The sequence below is a fragment of the Mesocricetus auratus genome, unplaced genomic scaffold, assembly GCF_017639785.1.
Source record: "Mesocricetus auratus isolate SY011 unplaced genomic scaffold, BCM_Maur_2.0 Super-Scaffold_100003, whole genome shotgun sequence".
In the NCBI taxonomy this organism is placed as follows: domain Eukaryota; kingdom Metazoa; phylum Chordata; class Mammalia; order Rodentia; family Cricetidae; genus Mesocricetus; species Mesocricetus auratus.
Window position 1 is genome coordinate 78671217 of NW_024429188.1, and position 24095 is coordinate 78695311.

At 37.3% G+C, this 24095-nt stretch overlaps 3 protein-coding genes across 4 annotated transcripts; 1 reads left to right on the forward strand and 2 right to left on the reverse strand.

Moving 5' to 3' along the window:
* The first annotated feature begins 1738 nt into the window (after positions 1 to 1738).
* On the forward strand, positions 1739 to 22925 carry Nxt2 (nuclear transport factor 2 like export factor 2). 2 transcript variants are annotated; one of them, XM_021234328.2, is made up of 6 exons: positions 1739 to 1948; positions 2123 to 2198; positions 12697 to 12781; positions 13589 to 13675; positions 19956 to 20100; positions 20885 to 22925. In XM_021234328.2, the coding sequence occupies exons 3-6, from the start codon at positions 12767 to 12769 to the stop codon at positions 21064 to 21066; spliced, it is 429 nt and encodes a 142-aa protein (XP_021089987.1). In that variant the 5' UTR covers positions 1739 to 1948; positions 2123 to 2198; positions 12697 to 12766; the 3' UTR covers positions 21067 to 22925. The 2 variants fall into 2 exon arrangements, with proteins under 2 accessions (XP_021089987.1, XP_040600416.1); XM_040744482.1 differs by lacking the exons at positions 1739 to 1948; positions 2123 to 2198 and adding an exon at positions 11556 to 11730.
* On the reverse strand, positions 16596 to 17284 carry LOC121140022 (proteasome subunit beta type-3-like). Its single transcript, XM_040744481.1, is given in 2 exon segments — positions 16596 to 17262; positions 17264 to 17284. Coding segments are annotated over 2 exon segments (618 nt in total). The 3' UTR covers positions 16596 to 16665.
* Positions 22926 to 23263: 338 nt separating the features above from the next.
* Positions 23264 to 23721, reverse strand: LOC101841387 (eukaryotic translation initiation factor 1-like). The gene has a single exon (XM_040743872.1). It carries the CDS (start codon positions 23719 to 23721, stop codon positions 23380 to 23382), a length of 342 nt encoding a protein of 113 aa, XP_040599806.1. The 3' UTR covers positions 23264 to 23379.
* Positions 23722 to 24095: the final 374 nt, after the last annotated feature.

Genomic DNA, 24095 nt, shown 5'->3' on the forward strand with positions numbered 1-24095 from the left:
AGCCTGGTTTGAGCATCTGAAACCTCAAAATCCACCCCCCAGTGACAGATTTCCTCCCACAAGGCCACACCTACTCCAACAAGGCCACACATCCTAATAGTGCCACTCCCTATGGGCCTGTGGGGGCCATTATCATTCAGACCACCACATATTCTTTCCTGATCATTAGGGTTAGACTTCCACTAATGCCTCCTGTTGGTTGCTTGGTATGATTAATTTGCCCTCTCTTCTTCCTGCTGGTGGAGGAGGTATTCAGAGATGCATAGCTGTGCCAAATGCTAAACACATTGGAAAGGTCAGATGGCTATGTGAAATCAGTATTAAAAATTGATGTTTCCACCATAAACAAAATTGGTGTAAAAGAAGAAGAATATGGGCTGGAGAGATGGCTCAGAGGTTAAGAGCACTGATTGCTCTTCCAAAGGTCCTGAGTACAATTCCCAGCAACCACAAGGTGACTCACAACCATCTACAATGAGATCTGGTGCACTCTTTTGACCTGCAGACATACATGCAGGCAGAATACTGTATACATAATAAATAAATGAATCTTTAAAAAAAAGAAGAATATGAACACATTATAGAACATAATTTGGGTATCACAGAAGAAATAGATTACAATAAATCTATCATCTGAGTTGGAGAGATGGCTCACCAATTAAGAGAGCACTGATTGGTCTTCCAGCACCCACATGTTGGTTCACAACTGTAACTCCAGTTCCAGAGGACCCAACACTCATAGGAAAAAAGTAATGCACATAAAATAAATATATAAGGAAACATATAATCTACCAGGACTGAACCATGAAGAAATAGAAAATATGAATGTTTTCCTTATAAGAGTTGCTGTGGTCATGGTGTCTTTTTACAGCAATAGAAAACCTAACTAAGACAGCTAGTAAGGTCATTGAATTTAGGCACAGAAGGAATGAACATCAGTTCACCAAAGCCCATCTGTGACAAAAGCACAGGTAACATCACATTGAATGTGGAAAAGATGAATGAGGGCTTCCTCTCTCACCAGTTTTACTCAACATTCTACTAAAAGTACTAGTCTGCCAGGCAGTGGTGGTGCACGCCTCTGATCCCAGAACTCTGGAGATAGAGGCAGGCAGACTTCTGGGAGTTTGCGGTCAACCTGGTCTACAGAGTGAGTTCCAGGACAGGCTACGAAACTGCACAGGGAAGCCATGTCTCAAAAAACCAAAAAACTAACTAAAGAAATACAAGTACTATAAAATCTATATTTATGAATAAAAAAGAGGTGAATGATATCTGTAGCAGGTAGGCTAACTGCAGATCTTCTCTCTCTCCATTCCTCCAAATCTAGTCACCTAGTGTCTTAGTTAGGTTTTGATTGCTGAGACGAAACTCCATGACCAAAAGGCAAGTTGGGGAGGAAAGGGTTTATTAGCATTCAGGTTCATCACTGAAGTCAGGAGAGGAACTCAAACAGGATAGGATCCCTGAGGCAGGAGTTGATACCGAGGCCATGGAAGGATGCTGCTTACTGGTTTGCTTACTGTGGCTTGCCCAACCTGCTTTTTATAGAACCCAGGAACACAGTCTGGCCTGCTTTCTAATAGAAGCCAGGACCAGCAGCCCAGGGATTGCACCACCCACAGTGGGCTGGGCCCTCCCCCATTAATCACTAATTGAGAAAATGCCTTACAGCTGGCATGGAGGCATTTCCCCAACTGAGGCTCCTTTCTCTGATGCCTCTGGCTTGTGGCAAATTGTCACACAAGACTAGTCAGTACACCTAGTTACAAGCCCAGATCTACAGCAGACCGCCTGCTGTGGCTTCCCTCCCTAACCCCTCAACTCCAGTGGATCACACAGATCTTCCCCCTCCAAACTTCTCTCCCCACACTCATTACTTTTCCCAGCCCCCAACTCCAGCAGTCATTCCATGGAAACCCACAGGCCACTCCTACAAGGGAAGCAGGTAACCTAACTGTAGATCTACAAAGCTCCCTCAGCTCCTCGAATCCAACCCCCTTAGCTCATCCCCCATCTATAGCAGACCACCTGCTGTGCCCCCCCTTTCTGTCCTCATCTCCAGTGAATCTGGCAGATCTTAATCCTCCAACCTTCCTCCCCACTCATTCTGTTGTCCCAGCCCCCAACTCCAACAGGCATTCTCTGGGAACCCACCACCCAAGCCTGCCAAAGAAGCAAGTAGGCCAACTGATCAGGTAAGTGAGCTTTAGATCTTCACTCTCTCTCCTCTCCTCCATATCGAGCTCCCCAGTCTGTCTGGAACAGATGCCTTCAATTGGGAAAAGCCATTAAATATTGAAGGGAAAATTAGTGCCAATCATTGACAAAGCCTCCCACAACATTGAAGAGGTAAAGACACTTTCTAACTTATTCAGACAGTTATGATCCTGGTACAAATAGCAAAGGCATCATAGTAAAAGAAAATGATACCCAATGCCCCAAAGTATTGGAATGAGAAAGCCATATGGAAACTTGCTATCTTGTTGCAACGTTAAAAATATTATTTCATCTGTGCAGTAGTGGCACATGCCTTCAATCCAAGCACTAAGGAGGCAGAGGCAGGCAGATCTCTGAGTTTGAGACCAGCCTGATCTACAAAAAGAATTCCAGGACAGCCAGAGCTACACAGGGAAACCCTGTCTTGAAAAAACAAAACAAATAAACAAATAAATAGATTTATTTATTTATTTTAAAAAGAGAAAGTGAAAAAATAGGTACCCTCCATTGCTGGAAAAAGCTTTTCCCAGAAGCTATAGGTTATTAAACAAAAATTCAAATGCCAGGGGTGTGAAACATTTCCCCAAGTTGTCAGGGAAGTTCCAGAAGCCAATAAAACAATACAAGTTTTTGCCATTTCTCTTGATTGCACATCAAAATGAATGATAACAAGACTATTCACTATCCAAAAGAATCTACAAATTATTTAAAATATATTTAAGTAAACACAACAAAGTGCTGGATAAAATTAAACAAAATCTGTGCATGTGTATATAATTATCAGCAAACAACTAGAAATAATTTTATCAAATTTGTTACTACATGCCTATAATCTCAGCATTTGAGAGGTTGAAGCAAAGAATTTCTGTGAGTTCAGGGCAACTTTAGCTTTAGAATGGGTTCTAGGTCAGACCAGATTATATGAAGACACTATCTGAAGAAGGTATTTTTAAGAAGACAAGACCATTTACAGTATCATAAAATCTGAGCTACTCAGGAAGAAATCTAATGAAAGTTGTTTACCACCTCTCATATGAAGCATTACTGAGAGAAACCAGAGACCAAAATAAGTAAAAAATGCATTGTGTCATTATTTTGGAAAGTCAATATTATTATAATCTTAATTTCTTCAAATTGATCTAATATTCATTGCAACCCAAACCCAAACCACAACATAATTTATTGGGAAATCAGAAAAAAATTGAAACTTTATACCAAGTTGCAAAAGACCCAGAACAAGCAAGAAACATTGAAAATCAAAGAAAAAATTTTAATTTCATTCTCAGTTTTTAAGAGATATTCTTAATCTCTAATAATTAAGACAACAGTTCAAAAACAGAAAAAAAAACAGTGGAATTGAGTGACATTTGTAAAACAAAGACTTGAATAGTAACAAAGACTACATTGCTGTTTACCAATAGGGAAAGATGGTCTTTGCAATAAAAGAGCACCTGATCCATGCTTTAAATCACCCCATGTAATAAAGGATACAAACTGCTGAAGTATAGGAGAATGTATTAAAGACTTCCAGGTTAGTCAAACTTTCTACGCTGGGACACCATCACTAAAAGGGCAACGTGAAAAATTGTATCTCATCAAAATTAAAACCTTCTGCTCATCAAAACACACCAGTGAGAGAAGAAAATGGAAACCCATGAATCTAAAGAAGATATTCACAGTACATATATACTCAGTTTTGACCACTACTCTGTATAAGATGTTTACTCGATTTCAGTGGTTTCAGTGTAAAATATAAGAAAATTACATAATGTAATTCATAGAATACTAAATCTACTAAAAATATAAATATATAAGTAAAAAAGGGAGAATTACTACAGTATCTTTTTAAAATATGACTAGAATATGGAAAGAAATCTATAAATCAAGTTTTAGAAACAAAGACTACCAATTATTTTTGATGATTTTGTTTTCCGTTTGCTTGCTTTTTAGTTTTTTCGGGTCTTTTTATTTAGCTTTAGCTCTCCTGTAACATGAGACACTATATTAATTTTAACGCTATTGGCCATTTGCTATGGTTTCTTATCAGCAGGCCAATCTCTGTGAGTTTGAGGCCAGCCTTGTCTACAGAGTGAGTTCCAGGATAGCCAGGGCTACACAAAGAAATCTTGTTCCAAAAAACAAAACAAATAAATAATAAAAAGATTCTTGGTGAATGTATCAATTTGAATGATATCTGCCAGAATCTCATAGAGCTAATCATACTTGTACACTACAATCTAGCAATTTCAACTTTATACAGAAAGATGAGCTCTCTTCACAACACAAGCATGGTTAACCACAGCATCTTTATTTAAAACATCTACAAACTGAAAATAATGCAAAGGTCAGTTGCTAGGAGAGGGAACAGATACACTGTTGTATATTTATATAAACAAAGAAAACAAAATAATATAAAACAACAGACTACAAGACAACAACAAGGATGAATCTCACAATAATTTTCAAGGGGGGAGAGAACAAGATGTGCTTCAAGACCTGTTATATACTGAAGTGACAGTAGTTAATAATAAAGCATCCTATATTTCAAAACTGTAAATGACAGATTGATAGTAAACATTTTCTTGACAAAATGATAATTATGTCAAAGATAGATGTGTTTGTCTGATATAGTTATTCTGTGATATATACAAATGATTAGTGTTTTAACCACTAAGTCCTCTCTCCGACCCCTAGTAGTCAATTAAAATTTTTAAATTACATTTAAAAAATGAAGTGCTGAAGAATGTATACTATGCAATGTCATTTATATCAAGAACAATAACTGTCAAGACCCATCTATAACCAGGAAAGTCATTATAGGTATCTTTGGGAAATATATACTGGGAGAGGACAGGAAGGAGCTTTTGGGGGCCATGAAATTATTCCATTTAGGTACAAACCTTAAATGAGCATACACATATAATCCAGAAAAAAATACGCTTGAACATTATGAAAACTACTGTAATTATGATGAATATTTTTGATCATCAACTTGACCACATCTGAAATTAATTAAGACCCCCAAATGGAGGGGCACACTTGAAAGGGATTTTTGCTTAACATGAAGTGGAAAGATCCAATTCTAATCCAGATCTTTGAAGTGGGAAGACCCACTTATAATCTGGGACACAGGTAGAAGAAGGACACTTTTGCTCTCTGCCTGCTTGCTCTCACCTCACTAACAAGTCCATTCCTTCACTAGCATAAAACCTACTCCTTCAGGATTCCACTGTATACTGAAGACCAGCTGAGACATCCCCTCTCATGGATTGAACAATTACTGGCTTCTTGGGCCTTCTGTACATAGGAAGCCATTGTTGGGTTTGCTGGACCACAGCATTCTAACAAATCATACATACATACATACATACATACATACATACATACATACATACATATATATGTGTATATATATATATATATATAGAGAGAGAGAGAGAGAGAGAGAGGAGAGAGAGATTCATTCTGTAGGTTCTGTTACTCTGTAGAACCCTGACTAATACAGTAACTACATCCATATTTGAGGATTAGGTTGAGATAGGGTCTTACTATGTAGCCGAGACTGGTTTGGAACTCACTATTTAGCACAGGGTGATCTCAGGCTAATAGTGATCTTCCTACCTCAGCCTCCTAAGTACTGTGTCTACAGGTATGTACTACCACAACACCCAGCTTGCCACTATGGGATTTTTGTTTGTTTTATGAGTGTTTCTGGATACACACTCAGAACACAACTATGTGCATGTTTTCATTTTAAACTAAAATATAATTTCATTATTTCTACCTTTCCCTTTTCTTCCTCCAGTCCCACCTACATTTGTCCTCACTCCTTACTCTCTTTTAAATTCATGGCCTCTAACTTCTTTTTCTTTATTTATTGTTAACATATGCCATTTTAAAAAGGCAGCATATCAATACTAGAACTCAGAAACTTTGAAAATAAGATGATGGAATAACGTTATGCCAGACAAATACTAAAAATAGTGATTAGGGACATAACTGGGTGGTAGAGTGCTTATCTAGCACAGGTGAAATACTGGGCTCAATTCTTAATACCATACAATACTTTGTTACTGAAAACATTAATAGATTTATATTAGTATCAGAAAATATAATTAAAGGTTACAGAAAATCTGAACCATGACATTAGGCCCATAACCATATACTCCTATTTGGAAAGGCAGGCAGAGAAGTGCCATGTATTGTCTTCATAATTTTTTGTTTTGACATATTTGTGGAAGGGCGAAGTTTGAGACTTGATAGGAAGGAAAGACTACAAAGGAAATGGATACTTATTCTGAAGAAGATTTCAATGGTAGAGCAAAGCATGATAAGGAATTTTTCAGATTTTAGTTTGTCATCTTGTTAATTACATGCACATATCTACAAGGATCTTCCATGGCAATATCTTAACAATCATATTCATATTTTTCTAATAAACCTGCAGCCTGGATGAACCAGAGTCTCAGCAAAACTTCCTGAAACCAGAGAGCTCAACCAATACAAAATCTTTATTAGGTTTTTATTCTGAAAATAATTAATTGAAAGCAAAGTTTCCAGCAGGGAGTTGAAAGAATTGTTCTCTCTTGAAGATACGACTTGCGAATGCCCCGTAGAGGAGGCGATTGAAATGTAATGAGGTGAAAATGGATTATGCTCTCACTTCTATGTCACAGGAAGAAAAAATTCCCTTTACAGGAAATTAATTCACACCTTCACCTCTTTCAGAATGGATTCAAGATGGGGATGTATGGAGGTTTACAAAAGGAAGAAATTTTATTTGGTCACTCAATTTCAGCCACATACTCTATAAGATTTTTACTGTCAGTGGTTAGGGTGTTAAATATGTGCAAATTATATAATGTTATTCACAGGAATGTCAAATCTACTAGAAAAAATATGTATATAAATAATAAAAGGACGATTACTATAGAATCTTTTAAATATAAATTCCATTTCATCTGTTTAAGGTAGACACCATACTAATCAACTCACACCTACCCAATTTCCTTCTATGACAAAATCATCTGCAATTTATTTATTTACCAGATTCCTGAATACAATACACTACTATTAACTGAAAGCCTGTGTTGTATGTTAGCTCTCTAGACTGCAACTTTGTGTCCTTTGACCTGCATCTCCCCATTTCTTTCCCTGCCTTGCTCCCAATAATCACTGTTTTATACTCTACATATGGCAATTTTTAGATTTTACATGTACAAGAGATCACACAGTATATTTCTTTCTATGTCTGGCTTATTTTACTTATCACTCATATTTTGTCAAATGACATCTCTTTTTTAAACACTACTGTTTTTAATGACTATGTAAGTTATTAGTTCTGTGGCGGTTTGACTAAGCATGGCTCTCATAGGCTTTCATACTTGAATGCTTAGTCTTCAGAGAGAGGCACTATTTGAAAAACCAGAAGGACTAGGAGATGTAGCCTTGTTGGAGGAAGTATGTCACTGGGGGTAGGTTTTGAGGTTTCAGAAGTCCATTCCAAGACCAGTTTCTGCCTGCCTGCCTGCTCCTCCCTCCCCCGCCAGAGATTAGGATATAGCGCCCAACTACTTCTGTAGCACCTTGCCTGCCATGCCTGCTGCCATGTTCTCCACCATGTTGATAATTTAGACTAAACATTTGAAATTGTAAGCAATTAAATTAGATCCACAACTAAATGCTTCCTCTATAAGGATTGACATGATCATGGTGTCTCTTCACAGTAATGGAACAGTGACTAAGACAGATACTATGGCTTTTTTTCACAAAGTGTTTCTTTTTCTCCTTCTAAAGACTGAAGTAATATTCCATTATGCCCACACATACATACATATCACAGTTTATCCATTTTTCCATTCATGGATGCCTATGATTCCATATCATGGCTACTGTGAATGCTGTTACATATCAACAGGCAATAAAAGCACTACTTTCTAAAGTTACTTACACTCTCATAATTATTGTAGTATTATATAGATATTAGTTCATATTCACTAGGATAGTTGTACCCCAAAAGACAATTAAAAGTATTGGGGAATACATAGAAAAATTTGAAACTCTCATGTATGGTGGGATGAAATGTAAAATGTAGGCACTATGGAAATCAAGCTAGTCGTTTGTTAACATATTAAGTATGTTACCATATGATTCAGCAGTTCCACTACTTGGTATTCAAAATGTGCCCACATAAAATTTATACAAATATTCAGAGAAGTATTATTTAAAATGACCAACATGAGGAAGCTACTGAAATAACAATCAATGGATGAATACATAGATAAAATGTATTGTGTATGTATAGTGCAATGTTATTCTGAAAATTGAAAGGAATGATGTCTTGACATGAGCTATAAAATGGTCGAGCCTCAGAAATATTCTAAGTGAAAGATACCAGACACAAATTATAACGTTTGTACAACCCCACTTCCATGGAAAGTCCAGAAAGAGCAGAGGCTAAGAGAGAGGCAGAATATTGGTGTTCACCAGGAGCAGGATTGAAAGGGTGGACAATAACCAGCTGATAAGGGGAAACATGTTTTTAATAATTATTGAATAAATCGGTGACTATACAAAAACTCTCAGAATTGTGTGCTCTAAATGAGTAGCTCACATGGTATATAAAGTACATCTAAATTGAAGTATTTAAGAACACTGTTCAGTATGAACAGGATGCTTTACAATTAGAGACCCCAGAGGAAGTGACTATTCAGATCCCTCCCCCATTTTCTAGACTATTCATGCTCAATTCTGATGTAAGAGAAAGATTGAAAGTTTACACTTTAGGTGAGCTGGTTGTAAAATGCAACTACAAGAATCCTAACCAACCCAATCTATTTTTCATAGAGTCTGTTTCACCAGAGTTCCCAACTCTCTGCTGAGTTAAACTGATGCTGCTCCCTACCTCTCAAATTATCTAATCTCTTCCGACTTCATCTTCTCACAGTCTGAGCTGCCTAATCTCTGACTTGTATAGGAAAATGTATTTTTCAAACATAGAACAATAGAGAGTCTGAGTGACTCATTTAGTTCTCATAATAAAGGACTTTTCAAAATACACTTACTTATTTATAATTATCTTTATAGGAGTGGAGGTATTCATGCCATGATGTAAATGTGGAGGTCAGATGATAACTTGTAAGAATTCATTCTCTCTTTCTACCATGTGCATCCTGGGGACTGAACTGAGGTTCATCAGTTTTAATGCCACGCTCCTTTTCCAATAAGTCATTTTGTCTAACCCAGCAATGTTTTGAAATATATACTAATATTATTTCCATTTTCAGGTTGAAAGACAAGAGTTTTATAATGCCTAGGTAATTTCTTCAAAGTCAGAGAACTAGTCAATTAAAATCTGAATTCAGACTGATGGCAAAAATAGTGTGCTTAATCACAATATTATTTTGATACATAAAAAGCAGTTCTTAGTCACTCTCCATATTTTAAATAATTGCACAGTTATCTAGTGAAGAAGAACTTTATTTCTCATCTGTTGTTTTTTCCCACAGGTTGTTTTATTGTCCTCCCTGCCCCAACACACATCCAATTTGTTTTTCAAATGTTTTCAATTCAAAGCTCCAACAATCAGAGCCCCAAATATTTCTTTATTTAAAAGATTCATTTGTTATGTATACAATGTTCTGCCTGCATGTATCCCTGCAGGCCACAAGAGGGAACCAGACTACATTACATATGGTTGTGAGCCACCATGTAGTTGCTGGGAATTGAACTCAGGACCTCTGGAAGAACAGGCAGTGCTCTTAACCCCTGAACCATCTCTCCAGCCCCCAATATTTATTTCTATGTCATCATTTTACCCAGCCTCACACTTTTGTGGCACCTCGATATAGTCATTCTCCCATCGTAGCACAAAATTATGTGCAATAAAAATCAGTATGAAACTCTGAATTTCCATTCCTCCTCTAACTCAAGTATCCCTTTCCCAAGTCTCAGCACTTCTCTAATCCTTTAGCACTATTTTCCACTTCAGTAGCCACTTCTATAATCCCAAGAGTGGAATCCTATATACTAATGTTTCTAGAAAAATGAAATGAAGGAAACTTCACAAAAATGATCATACTTGCCCAGATACCTGAAGAACAGATAGAAATGGAGTAAACAAATCAAAATGAGAAAAAGTAAACAAATCAAAAAGTAAGAAGATATAATAATATACAAGTAAATGCACAAATAGCACAGTGTGTTGATTAGACAATTTGGGGCTGAAATTCTGGGTTCACTACATGTGTCATCTTGTCTTAACATTTCTGTGTATGTGAGTGTGCCTGAATGTATGAAGATGTACCACACACATATAGGTGCCAGAAAAAGCCAGAAGAAGATGCCTGATGTCCTGGAACTAGAGTTACAGACAGTTGCAAGCTGAATAACATGGGTGCTAGGAATTGAACCCAGTATTCTGAACAAGTATTCTTAAAGACTGAGCTATTTCTCCAGCCCAGAGCTGTGTCATATTAGCAAAGGTTATTTTTTTTGTTTTGCTCTTTGAGCTTCCTCTCAATTTCTTAAAAAGATGGGTCATATTAATATCTATGTCTGTGATTTGTAAGGATTGAATGAAATCATATAAAATACATTCCCTCATTCAAGAAAAGCCAACACCAATATAACAATGAACAGGAGTCATTTTGTGGGGAAAAATGTGGTTTATTAGTCTTTTTTAAATTGGGAGAAAACTCTGGGAAAAATAAAATAAAACCACATCTAGGTAGGCTTTAAATATTAGGATAATTGTGGGGGTAGGGATACAGTGACTAAATTTAAAAGAGGTAAAATTGAGTGAGAAGAGAAAGGAGGAAAGAAGGAAAAAGGAAGAGGAGTTAGAAAGACAGAGACACACAAAGTTGAGGTGGAAAATGTTTTAGAGATTGGTCAAAACTAGCTGCTGAGAATTCACTACTTGGAATTCTTTTGAAATGTATCAATACTTACTTGTTTTCCATTCTTGTCACTGCTTTGCACAATGCCTGGAGCACAGTAAATGATTTTAAATATTTGTGGAAGGAATAAACAATAAGGAGAGAACCAAAACTCAGTCAATAAATAATGCAGATTCATGCATAACTAACTGAGAAAATATAGATTAGAAATAAACTGAAAAGAATCAGTTTAAATTTTGAACTTAAGAGTCTGAGAAACATGCAGAACATTCTCATTTTCACTATTAGCAAGATTCCATATGTATAATTTGAGCTCCATAAAGACAGAACCTAAGTTACAAAACTGTAGTTCATTACCATATAAAGAACAGTGGAGCATCACGTGGGTGTAGCTGCCCCGGAAGTAATAAGTAAAGGCAGTAAGCATCCTGGCAGGCAAACCGGAAGTAACTGAAGCTGAGTCACGCTCAGCCGGAGAAGAAAGCGGTTGCGGTGAGCGCTCTGGAGAGAACAAAAGTATGAAAAAATATATTAATGACTGGTCCCGTGGGGACAAACACTATGGAAGGTCTGGCTATTCCTCTCGGGAGCCACAAACAAGCTACCGATAGTAAGTTTATAGAAATATTTGATTCAAAGTTTAGAAGTCTGTCTTGGCCACGTTGGAATTAACCGATTTAAGAAAGGGCGCCAGGATACTGAAACCAGTTTGCCACGGCATTATTATTACTTGAGCTTAAATCTTAGCGAGGCACTGTTTAATCACTGTTTGCTTTAATAATGTGATGATAAAACAACATTTAACTCGTAGTTGCCATAAATAATTGAATATGGATAAAAATTACTTAGAAAAGTGCTTGTAGTTACTACTAACTATTCCTGGTCATGCTGTTGTGAATATGCTGTAGAAATGTACACCATACACCATATAGGTGTTAGGTTTTGGTTTGGGGTGGGGGTTTTTTGTAGTTTTTTTTTGGGGGGGGTGCTTGATATTTAGTCCCTTTGGTGTGAAGAGAATCGGTAAAATGATTGTGTTTTAAAACATGGAATGTTTTTAGTTACCCAACTAAGGCGTTAGTAACAGAGGTTCAGAATGGAGAATGTTCTAGAACATTACATTTTAAATGGTTTTCAACCCCTCGTGCAGTAGGCGGTTTTTCTGAGCGGGGCCTCAAGTTCTGCCCCCTTTTCCTATTGGCTACTAACCTAGGTTTTTCCGTTTCTCATTGGCCCTCGAGTTTTGGGCCCGCCTCCTAGAATAAAGCCATCCTATAGTTGCACCTTTTGATTTTAATTTGTGCCAGGGCGGGTAACTGGACCAGGATTCTTTTGTTTGTGTTGTGTTTTGTTAGTTTGTTTTTTTTTTTTTTGGTTGGTTGGTTTTTGTTTCTCTATTTTATGCTAAGTAAACAGTTTGCAAGTAATTAAAACAGATGGGTGGAGTCATTTGGGAATGGCTGCTTAAAGTTGGAGCACTGTAGGGATTTTAACACTAGGATACAATGGGAAGGTTGAAAAAAATCGATTACTTTGGCGGTTTCATTTTCTTGCTAAACAAGTCATCCTTCTGCAGCCAAAAGAGCCTGACACGTGAGGAGGTAGTGACACCTCCCCTGAAGGAGCATACCATTTCAAGCTCTCCAATGACCCTGGCTGTGGTGAGTATATGACACCATGGAATGTTGAGGAGCTGGGGGATGGCACGAGATTGGACACATGAGCAACTGGGGAATCAGCCCCTGGGGCGGGGCTTGCTCCTCACCCCTTCCTAGAAAAGATGCAGGTGGGAGGATGGGGCCCAAGTTGTCTATGACTTACTGTGTCAACCTTTCTGTTGGCGCTTTAAAAATCGGAATCTCCTGATCACTCACAAATAGTAATTATTTTTAATTCAAGGAGTAGGACTTTCTCACTAAAAGTGTGGGGACAAAGTTATTTAATCAGGGATCTTGTGAAAATGCTCTGAGGGAGTTTCATTTCTTAGTTTTTGCAATTCGTTTACAAACGCCAGTGAGTATTTATATAATGTAAAAAAAATTTCTAAGTGAGGCTGCTTAGTCTTTCAAGTCATACTTTAAAAAAAAGAAAATAACTTTAAAGCTTGGTCATAAGTTGGAACTTAGTATCCGCCCACACCTATCACTCACTCCCGAGATACTATATTCCTGTGGTATCCCTTTGTAGGTGAATGTTTTGTAAAATATTGAATATTTTTACTTACTTGCCAAGCAAAGATTCCAGAGTTATATGTGAAGAGTGAAAAGGGGGAGATGAATATGTTCTAAAGACATAGGTGTAAAAACTAGCTGCAGTTTACTTTCAATGCTGCAAACATTTGTGCTTTGACCTTTAAAATACTCAAATTTATGTGATGGTGGATTTTGCATATAGGTTTATAGTACCTATTTTGCGATTTGTGGAGGATTGGTGGATTATGATTTACCTTGGTGAAAATTTTCTCATAGGATTTTAAAACTTATGTGGATCAGGCATGTAGAGCTGCTGAGGAATTTGCCAATATTTACTATGAGACAATGGACAAAAGAAGACATGTGAGTTTTATAGTCTCTCTTGCTCTTTGTTTAATACCATTTCTCAGACCTACATAAGTAATTGCTGTGCACACATTCTCTAAGAGATGTTTTTACTTGTTTACAATTGGTGTTTTGTTTTTTCTTTTTTGGATATTTTATTTTGTTTTTTTTTGGTTTTGGTGATATTTGTTGTATTGGTTTTTTGCTTGTTTTTTTTGTTGTTGAGAAACTGCTACTTGAGAAGCTAGGGAAAGTATCTGGAAGGACTTGGGTCAAACGAAGAATATGATCAAAAATATATTTAAAATTTAAAATTGTTTTAAATAATAAAAATATAATATAGGATATTTGATCACACTGTGAACCCCAAGATTGCATTGTTTATTGGGAAAACCTGTTTCTAGTTGTGGTATGGCTCAGGCTTAGCATACACCTTTAACCCAAGAGTTTTCTTCTTGAATATTGTAAACAGGATTAAATGAAGTCGATCATAGGCCAAGAGGCAGAGCAAGCAACCAGTTGACAGGAAGTAAACATAGGAGTATCAAGAAAAAAAACATGTAGCAGAAGAAGCAGTCAGGAAGAGGGATAGAGAGACACTCAGGAAATAGAAGGGAGGGACATTCAGTTTGAGGCATGTTGTTTGAGAAGGCATAGGAGTTGGGGGAGGCTTCTGGGGTGTTGGCTGAGGAGGAAGGTCAGCTGGGTGCATTCTCTGCCTCGCTGAGCTGTCAGACTTTCACCCCAGCATATGGCTCCTGAGTCTTTATTGATAAAAATCAAACGATTAAGATTTTGTTAGCATTTGGCACCCAATGTGGGGTGCAACCACATGGACAGAGCAATCGTGCCGGCTGAGGACAAACCAAGAAGCCATCAGTTTGGTAATATACCTGGGAAGCCCTCATGGAGAGAATTTACATAATACTAAATTTCTTCCCCATGTTAAGGATGGGAAATATTATAGTACAGGTCTTTAGGACCCTGTATATTGCTACTTTAGATAGCTTGAAAATAGAAGCAGAAAATGAAAAGATAAATGACTTAACTGAGATTGACATAGTACTGATTATAATTACTATCAGTCTGGAAATTTGTATTTTATCCTTAATAGTATTTTTGTGCCAAGTATGAAAAGTGGATTCATAAGATACAAGCCTTAGAAAGACATAAATGGAAATAAAAATATGCAGACCCAAAGAAATCTAGACAAGAACCTACAACACCATTCTATGTTGAAACTGAAGAGGTGTGGATAAGGTTGTTATAAAACCAACCTTGCCAGGCGGTGGTGGCGTACACCTTTAATCCCAGCATTTGGGAGGCAGAGGCAGGAGGATCTCTGTGAGTTCAAAGTCAGTCTGGTCTACAAAGCGAGTTCCAGGACAGGCTCCAAAGCTACACAGAGAAACCCTGTCTTATAAAAAAAAAAGAAAAGAAAACCAACCTTAGCTTATCCAGTTACTATTACAAGAATTAACCAGCAGACAATAGACATTCCCAAGGTTATGAAGATGTTAAATGTAATCCAATGGAAATACTGGATTTGAGGAGATTTAAGAAAGTGGTCATTTCAAATGGCACACACATATATATTTTAAAGATATGTTGACCTTAGAATGGAAACCAGGATATGTGTTACAGTAGGGAAGAGGTTTTACCTCTGTTTCCTCAGGAGGAGAAAAGCTATGAATACCATTAAGATTGATAAATATTAGATTTAAACAGGAGTGCCCTCCTGGATAGAGAGAGGTGATAGTTCCTCACACAGCTTGGTCATTCAGCTCAAACTAACTTATAAAGACTAACAAATGCCTTTCATTTGATTATGCATGAAAAACTAAAAGTACAAATAATATTTTTGAGATGGTAATTTACCAAAGGCACACTTGCCTTACTTGCATGAAATGAAAAATGGATTTTCTTGAACCATGTTGCAAGATTCCTGCCTGGGTCCCATCACTGTTTTAGCCCCCAAATAACACATGAGACACTATATTAATTTTTTTTTTGGTTTTACGAGACAGGGTTTCTCTGTATTGTTTTGGAGGCTGTCGGTACAGCCCGGCCTCGAACTTACAGAGAATCGCCTGCCTCTGCCTCCCAAGTGCTGGGATTAAAGGCATGCGCCACCACCGCCCGGCCGACACTATATTAATTTTAATGCTATTGACCATTTGCTGTGGGATCTTATCAGCTAGCTCTGAATTTATTAACCCATAATTACTAATATATATTTTTATAAGGACTTATCTTTCCGAGGATGCCATCCTGATGAGTCCTTTCCTCCTGGGATCACATGGCGGCTCCCTACTGTTGACTACATTTCCCAGAATTCTCCTTGAATCCTAGTCCCACCTATCTTGCTTCCCTATTGGCCAACAGTGCTTTATTCATCAACCAATAAGAGAGACATATTTACAGAGTGACATCTCCCATCAGAATCATGTGTCTTTATTCCATGTTAGAACATTAGAGTGTAGATTGCTATACAATCCTTGCCATCTTGGACATCAGCTTTGAGTGTTCTTAATTAAAACAGATTCCTTTTTGTTTCAGTATTAAAAACACAGTTAAGCCAGGCATTGGTGGCACACACCTTTAATCCCAGCACTCAGGAGACAGAGGCAGGTGGATCTCTGTGAGATTGAGGCCAGTTTGGTCTACAGAGAGAGTTCCAGGACAACCTCCAAAGCTACAGAGAAACCCTGTCTCCAAAATCCAAAAAAGACCCACCACAGTTAAATGATTAAAATATTTTTTAAGATTTATTATTATGTATACAGTATTTTGCCTGCAGGCCAGAAGAGGGCATCAAAATCTCATTATAGATGGTTGTAAGCCACCATGTGGTTGCTGGGAATTGAACTTCCAGAACCTCTGGAAGAACAGTCAATGCTCTTAACCTCTGAGCCATCTCTCCAGCCTGATTAAAATATTTTTTTGAAAGAAAAGTAATTTTATTAAAAAGAAAAACAATAAAAGGAAACTGGGACCAGAGTATAGGGTTAGTCCATCCGGGCCTTCAGTGTCCTGGTGGTGATCTTGTCCTTTTCAATGATGTGGACAATGACGCCCATGCCCGATACAGCATCCCGGTCCACAGCGTTCAGCATGGCTTGGGAAATGGTTTCAAACAGGTGCTCTGGGTCCATGTTGGGCTCCCAGAGAGACTCACACATCCCATACATCTGTTCAGAGCAGGTACCACTGACTACAAAGTCATCAGTCACCATGGGGCAGCCGATGAGGTCTAGAGAGCAAATGAAGGGCTTAAAGATCTTCGGGTCCAACCCAGCAATGACAGGCTCTGTATAGTAGGGACCAAACCGTTTCTCATACAGAAGGTTGGCCACCATGCTCATGAGGGTGTAAGGCTTGATCTGCCGGCCTTCCTTCAACTCATACAGGTTCAGCCGGAACTTGAGACGCTGGGCAACTGTCTGGACGTCAGTAGCCAGCCGGGCCAGGCCTATGTAGAGTCTGTCACCCATGGGAAAAATCTTCTGGAAGTCCGTGGTCACCATCTGGGCCTGGATCCCGAAACGCCTGTCCGCAGCGATGGCTACACAGTTTTTTCCCTTCATGGCCATGACAGCCCCTCCGGTTATAGGACATAATAGACATGATTGCGCTCTAACAGCACTCCGATCGCCACTGCGACTCCTGCAAACCGGCTCTGGCTTTCTCGAGTCTGATTAAAATATTTTTAAGTAAAATATTTTTAAGTAAATTCAAACTTGTTTTCTAAATCTCTAAGAGTTGGAGTAATTTGGACTTAGGATAAAATATCCTGGGCAGCTCACTAGAGCCCACTCTGTCGTTGGAGATACAGGTGAGCTGGCTCACTGAGAGAGGGTTGCCCCCCCCCCCTACCTAGCCTAGGCAAAACAATTGAGGTAACTCTGACAAGTGTGGGGGACCTGAATCTCAAAGCCCGAAGAGTGGGAGAACTGGCCCCCCCTTCTTGTTGTGGGCTGCATCAGAGGCAGGCACATAAGAGTTACATTGGTTTAAATTTAAAAGCCACTTGCTAAAGATGGGCTGAAATTTAAAGTGAATATCCATTGTGATCTAAAAATAAATACATTTAAACCTTGAATGTGTGTATGAAGAGAACAGGGAAATGGGCATATTTGTCCACACATACTATAGCATATTTAGTTTTGGAATTTCAAAATGATTTTTCAATTAAAAGGTAATAATTTTTCTTTTGCCAAAAAAATATTTTGCCCTAGGAAAGACATAGCCTGCCAAAAAAGGAACCCCTTTTTATTATATTATTGTTAAAAAGCAGAGGAAGAAAACAAAGCAAGTTGCTTATAGACTGTATGGCAAGTCTATAAGCATATAGTGGAGATGTCAGCTTTAGAACCATATCAAAAGTTTGCCTTTACCTATTACCATGCTCTAAGGCAAAGTCCCAACTTTTCTTAACTTCATTTTGCTTTTTTGTTTTTGTTTTTCTGAGACAGGGTTTCTCTTGTGTAGCTTTGAAAACTGTCCTGGAACTCGTTCTGTAGACCAAGCTGGCCTCAAACTCACAGAGATCTGCCTGCCTCTGCCTCCCGAGTGCTGGGATTAAAGACATGCGCCACCACTGCCCAGCTCTCATTTTACTTTTAAATAGAAATTTTTGTTTTCAAATAATTTATTTAATTTTATTTTTTGTGTGTGTGTGTATTGGTATGAGGGTGTCAGATTCCCTGGAACTGACTTAGAGACACTTGTGAGCCTCCATGTGGGTGCTGGGAATTGAACCCAAGTCCTTCCAGTGGGTAGTCAGTGCTATTAACCACTGAGCCATCTCTCCAGCCCCTTAAATAGGAAAATTCTTTGGCAATGCTGTAAATTAAACTCAGGGCCTTAGCAAGTGCTCTACCACTCACTGCCCTACTTCCCCAGCTCAGGAATTAATTTAAATGTTGCATATAAATTGGGTCGCAGCATACGTGCACTTAAATAGTTGATCTTTTTTTAGTCCCTTGAATTAACGTGGCTAAATATTGCTAGTGTGTAACAGTCTACAATTTCAGTGCAACAGTCTACAATTTCAAGGCTGTCTCCTGGTTTTCCTCTTTTATTTTCTATACTAATAGAAAATTTCTGGTTAAGGTTCACAGCTATAGCTGATGTTCACAATAAGGATTCACATGATGTAGTTTTTACCAGATCAAGGTCTCACATCCGATTTTTCATTGTAAGTTACTATTTTTAAGGAATTATTTCAGTATGTGAACAAATTAATAGTCTTGCCTTGGTCTCCTACCAGGACAGGACTCTTTCATTATTTAAAAAGAAACTTTCTTTAAGAAAGAAGATAAATATGTTGCTGACATGAACCTGGGGGTGGGAAAAACTGTGACAATGGGTGTTTATTGTCCCTTGTCATGAATATTTTTCATTTGTCCTGTCTTGGTGCTTTCAAAACTAAAGTAGCCTTTGTACTTTAGTAGTACAGTTTTTATTCCCACCACCTGGGAGGCAGAAGCAGGCAGATCTCTAAATTCAGGGCCATCCTGATATACATAGTGAGTTTTGGGTCAACCAGAGCAACACAGAGAAACCCTATGGGTACAACAGAGCCAAGCCTGGTGTATATATGTAATTCTAGCATTCAGGATGCTGAGAGAAGATTCTGAGTTTGAGGCCAGCCTGGAAGACAGGGCAAAAGTAAAATGAGGTAGCATAGTTCATTATCAGTGCAAGGATATGTGTGATCCGTTTAATCTGACTTAATTTTGAGAACAAAACATGTGTCACTTGACCCAAAACAGTTAAACCTGTTAGCTTTTTGTCTCATTTGGCCCTTACTACACTTGTCATCATCATACTACTGTAAGAGCTTCTGATTCTTTTGCATTTACTATGCCAATACTAAATAATGAACTCTTCCTACCATGAAAGCATTGAATGTTTCACATGTATTTAGTCGCTAGAATTAAAGTGATTAGGGCTTAATTCTCTGAATTGGAAACAAGAAATTAAAATGAGTTTGCGACCTGATGTGCTTGGCATTTGTGATCACTTAATCGGTTTTAAAATAGCAAAACTTTACAACTCTTACTATTTGATCATTGCAAGTTTTTCTCATTGAAGCTAAAGTGGAAATACTAAAAATGTGCGAATTGCCAGGATGATAGACATTGTCACATTGTTTTCTAGTAGCACGGGGGCAAAGGAAATGGAGATGGAGACAGAGTCGTGAAAATGTTTACATTCCGTCTATAATCTTTTAATGCATTTCTAGAAAAGGGTGCAGAAAAATCTATCTTTAAATGTTTTCCTTTATTTTCAGGCAATTATCAGGCTGTATTTGGACAAGGCCACTGTAATCTGGAATGGAAATGTTGTTAATGGACTGGAAGCTCTTGCTAATTTTTTTGAGACTTTGCCTTCCAGTGAATTCCAGATCAATATGTTGGACTGCCAACCAGTTCATGGTAAGATCATGATCTTTCAAAGTAGCTTCTTTATTTGCCACTAGTATACACTGAGATTTATACCCAAAGCAGCAGTAACCTTTAATCGTAGATAGATTTACCTATTTGAGCAAATGAAGTATCACAAAAAGTAATTTGTACAGTCAGGCTTTGAGACTTTTAGATGCTTTTTATTCCAAAGAACTACCAATAAGTTTGGGATAGTGTATGATTATTGGTTATTGGAACGTATATGAGAAATTGGGACTAAATGTGATTTTTGTTGAAAAGGAGAATGCCTACAGGAAATAAAAATCTATGCTGTATCATAGATTAATGTGTTTGAGGGTCTGTTAACATTTCAGAGAACAGTATTCTGTGAAAGAGTGACTTGGGATATGACAGAATTTGATTCAGAGTGAATTGATGTAATGTATAATATTTACCTCTAGATGGGGTACTTACTATCTTAAGTAATTGTTCATAATGATATTTCCCCTTGTAGCTCCTGAAGAATGGCTTAAGATGCCAACTATGAATGATGTTAGATATCTAATGATATATTAATACATACGGAAACAAATGGTCATGTTAGACTTATAATCTTTATTTTTGGAACTTGAGAGTACCCTATAAATCTTTCTGAATAGAAAAATAACCTTAATATTTTTTTAAACATTCAGCTTTTGACTTTGGGATGGAAGCTCAAAGTACAGAGCATTTATGAAAAAAAAACTTTAGCATTACATTATAAGCTTATTTAGACATGTAAATTGGCATTTTTCTCTTGTTTATGTTGCTAAAGAGCAAGCTACACAGGCCCAGACTACAGTTCTTGTTGTGACCAGTGGAGCTGTGAAGTTTGATGGAAACAAACAACACTTCTTCAACCAGAACTTCCTGCTGACTGCACATAGCACTCCTACCAACACTGTGTGGAAGATTGCAAGTGATTGCTTTCGCTTTCAAGATTGGGCTAATATTTAAAGGAGCAAAAGTCGACCCAATAGGTCCATTAGTTGCAGCAAGAAACATTTCATGTGAATTAATGTAGTTCATAATAAAAGTATTATAAATCATTATGGGCCAAAACAAAATATATTTTTTATTCCTACCAGCATTTTTGCTAGAGCAGCTGCCAGTTTTGATTGTTGTCCCTAAGAGCTTTAAAAATAGTTGTTGACATACCTTTTGCATACATTCCACTACTGATAATCACAGGGTAATATTAAAGATGATCTAAGTGCTAAGATAATCACTGTGAACTCAATCTATTGCACAAATGGAGTCCTTTTGTAATATGTATGGAAGATTACAGCATAGTTCTGTGAGAAGAAGTAGTGGCTTTTCAATTATTAGGATAATTTTTCAATGAAGCACATACCTGTTTACAATCAACACTGGTTGTAGAGTTTTAATGTATAATTATAGATTTTTGAAGTCAGTTCAACTTACACCAGTGAGTATTCTGACACATTTGAATTACATGTAAAGGTTCATATAATTACTTTATCCATACTATATAACTCCATATAAAACACGTTTCCTTTTGTAATGAGGTGATCAACTAGATAGCCAAAAAAAATGTTCTCAGCTGATACTTGAGTATTGGGTGTGTTTAGTGACAGCAATACCTTTCACATATTTTCTTGGCAGTTTCAGGTCAATATATTTATGTGATAAGTGGTAGTAAAGCTAAAAGCTTTAATGGGAGAACATGAAATAAGAAATGTAGAAATCCAAGACTGAAGGCACAAAAGCGAGAGCAGTGACTGGGGGATAAAATCAGTTCTTGTTTTCTCCTGGCAATATAACCTAGTTTGAGGATTTGAATCCCACAGTCTTAAAGTAATCTTACCAAATGGTCATAAGCTCGCTTTTGTTCAAAGAATTGGATTTTAAGATCTTACTTCCCTTCATACTTCAGTATCCATCCCAGTTTATTCAAGAACTTATGTGAATAGCCATTAGTAGTAAACTTAACTTTGTGACAGAATCTGAAAGTTAGAAAGCTACTGCTGACTCTGTTCACCTTAAACTCCTAAGTCTTCCACAGCACTTCAGGCCCAAAGACATCTGTATATTACCTACCACTCACATGAATAGTTCTCCCCTCTGGATTTTGCACTGTAAACTCTATTACTACTATTTAAAGTTGTCTCTAATTTTATAATTTGTTTTTGTGTGGCACTGGATAAAAAAACAATATTAAAACACTTCTGCCTATGCTTAAAAAAACAAAAAAAGGAGAAAAGATCTTCATGATTAACTTCAAAGGAACACTCATTAATTTTATGTATTAGATTCTAAAGACAAATGTGCTTTTAGTTTTTAGTTAAACTTTAAAATTCGTCATAATTTTAAAATATTTTAAGCTAAATATGCTAGCTTTGTTCTGTAGTACAACCAAAATTAAATTTTTATCACTCAATTTTAAAACTAGTAATTTACTTTGGCTCAGAAACACACACTATATTTCTAATCCATGCATTACTAAAATGGAATTAAATAGAATATGGTAGATTATTTAAGTACTTATCAAAATTTACACATTCTATTCAGAGTGTACTTACTCTTGTTTTTAATTGTTTTTTCTTAACTATGTCTTTAGCAAAAACAATTAAAATTCTCAGGTCTATCCTTTCTGCTTGTGAAGAACAATCTCAAAAGCTGTGTACAACTAGCAATAACAAAATTGAACCATTGTGAATTATTTTATCCATACTGTATAACTCCATATTCCTTATAATGCTTAAGTGGCTGGAACTTCTCATACATGGACTAAACTGTGTTTTTATGGCTCATATCTTTCAAACTTGAAAAATATAGTAAAAACTTCATTGTGACAAGTTTTATCAAGTCTTTGTTAATTTGTTTTTGTATTTAAGGTCCCAGAATGGGAACCTGTTCTTTATAAACCTTCATTTTTTTGGCTCTTTTCAGCTTGTTTTTATATTTGTTTGTTTATTTTATGTATATGAGTACTTTGTTTTCATCCATACCAGAAAAGAGCACCAGATCTCATTATGGATGGCTGTGAGCCACCATGCAGTTGCTGGGAATTGAACTCAGGACCTCTGGAAGAGCAGTCAGTCAGTGCTCTTAACTGCTGAGCCATCTCTCCAGCCCCCTCTTTTTAGCTTATTGCATAAAGGAGTTATACTAGTCCAAGTTAAAAGCAGACCCCAAATGGTTATATTATACAAGCTGTGAGATTTTTAAACTTGTGACAAGGGACAGGAGGGAAATTCTACTCATTGCAAGGAAATCCTCACTTAAGCTTCAGAGAGTCACAAGCACTTAAAACCCATGGGCCTTCAGCTGGTCGTCCTCAGCCAGTCCAGTCTCTCTCATGAACTGGCGTGTGCTCTTGTACTGGTCACCCTGTAACTGAATCACTTCTCCATATTCTGGATGTTCAATCACAGTACCATTGCAGGCAAATTTCTTCTTAAATGCCTTGACTAGTTTCTTTTCATCGAAATCATCAGCGATCCCTTGGACAGTGGTAAGGGTCTTCCTGCCGTTTCTCTGTTGATTTCTTATTTGGATAGAATCCTCAGTGCCAGCAGAAAGCAGGTCATCACCTTTACTTGCATCAGCAAAGGGGTCGAAAGAGTGGAGGTTCTGGATAGCGGACATACAAGAAGATTCCTTTTCCGTGGTGGAAGGTGGCTGCGGGAAAAGACAGGCAGCAGGGACTGAGCGTCGGGAAGCAAGGGGGCTCGAAGTGGAGGCAATTGAGTCCTTGGTGGCGGCTCAGTGACTGGGGCCTTTATAAGCCTTCTTAAATTTTTTTAAAAAGTGTTAAAATGTTGAAAACTATGGTAGATAACTTTGACTTTTTTTTTTGTCATTTCTACAGTCCATCTTTTTTCTCTTTCTTTTCCTGCCAAGTATTCCCATTGCAACTCTTTTAAGAGCCAGTGAAGCTTAGGGTGAGAAGTTAGAACTCATTATAATATAATTATATAATATATTAATATTATTATTATTGTTATTAATTATTTTTTGAG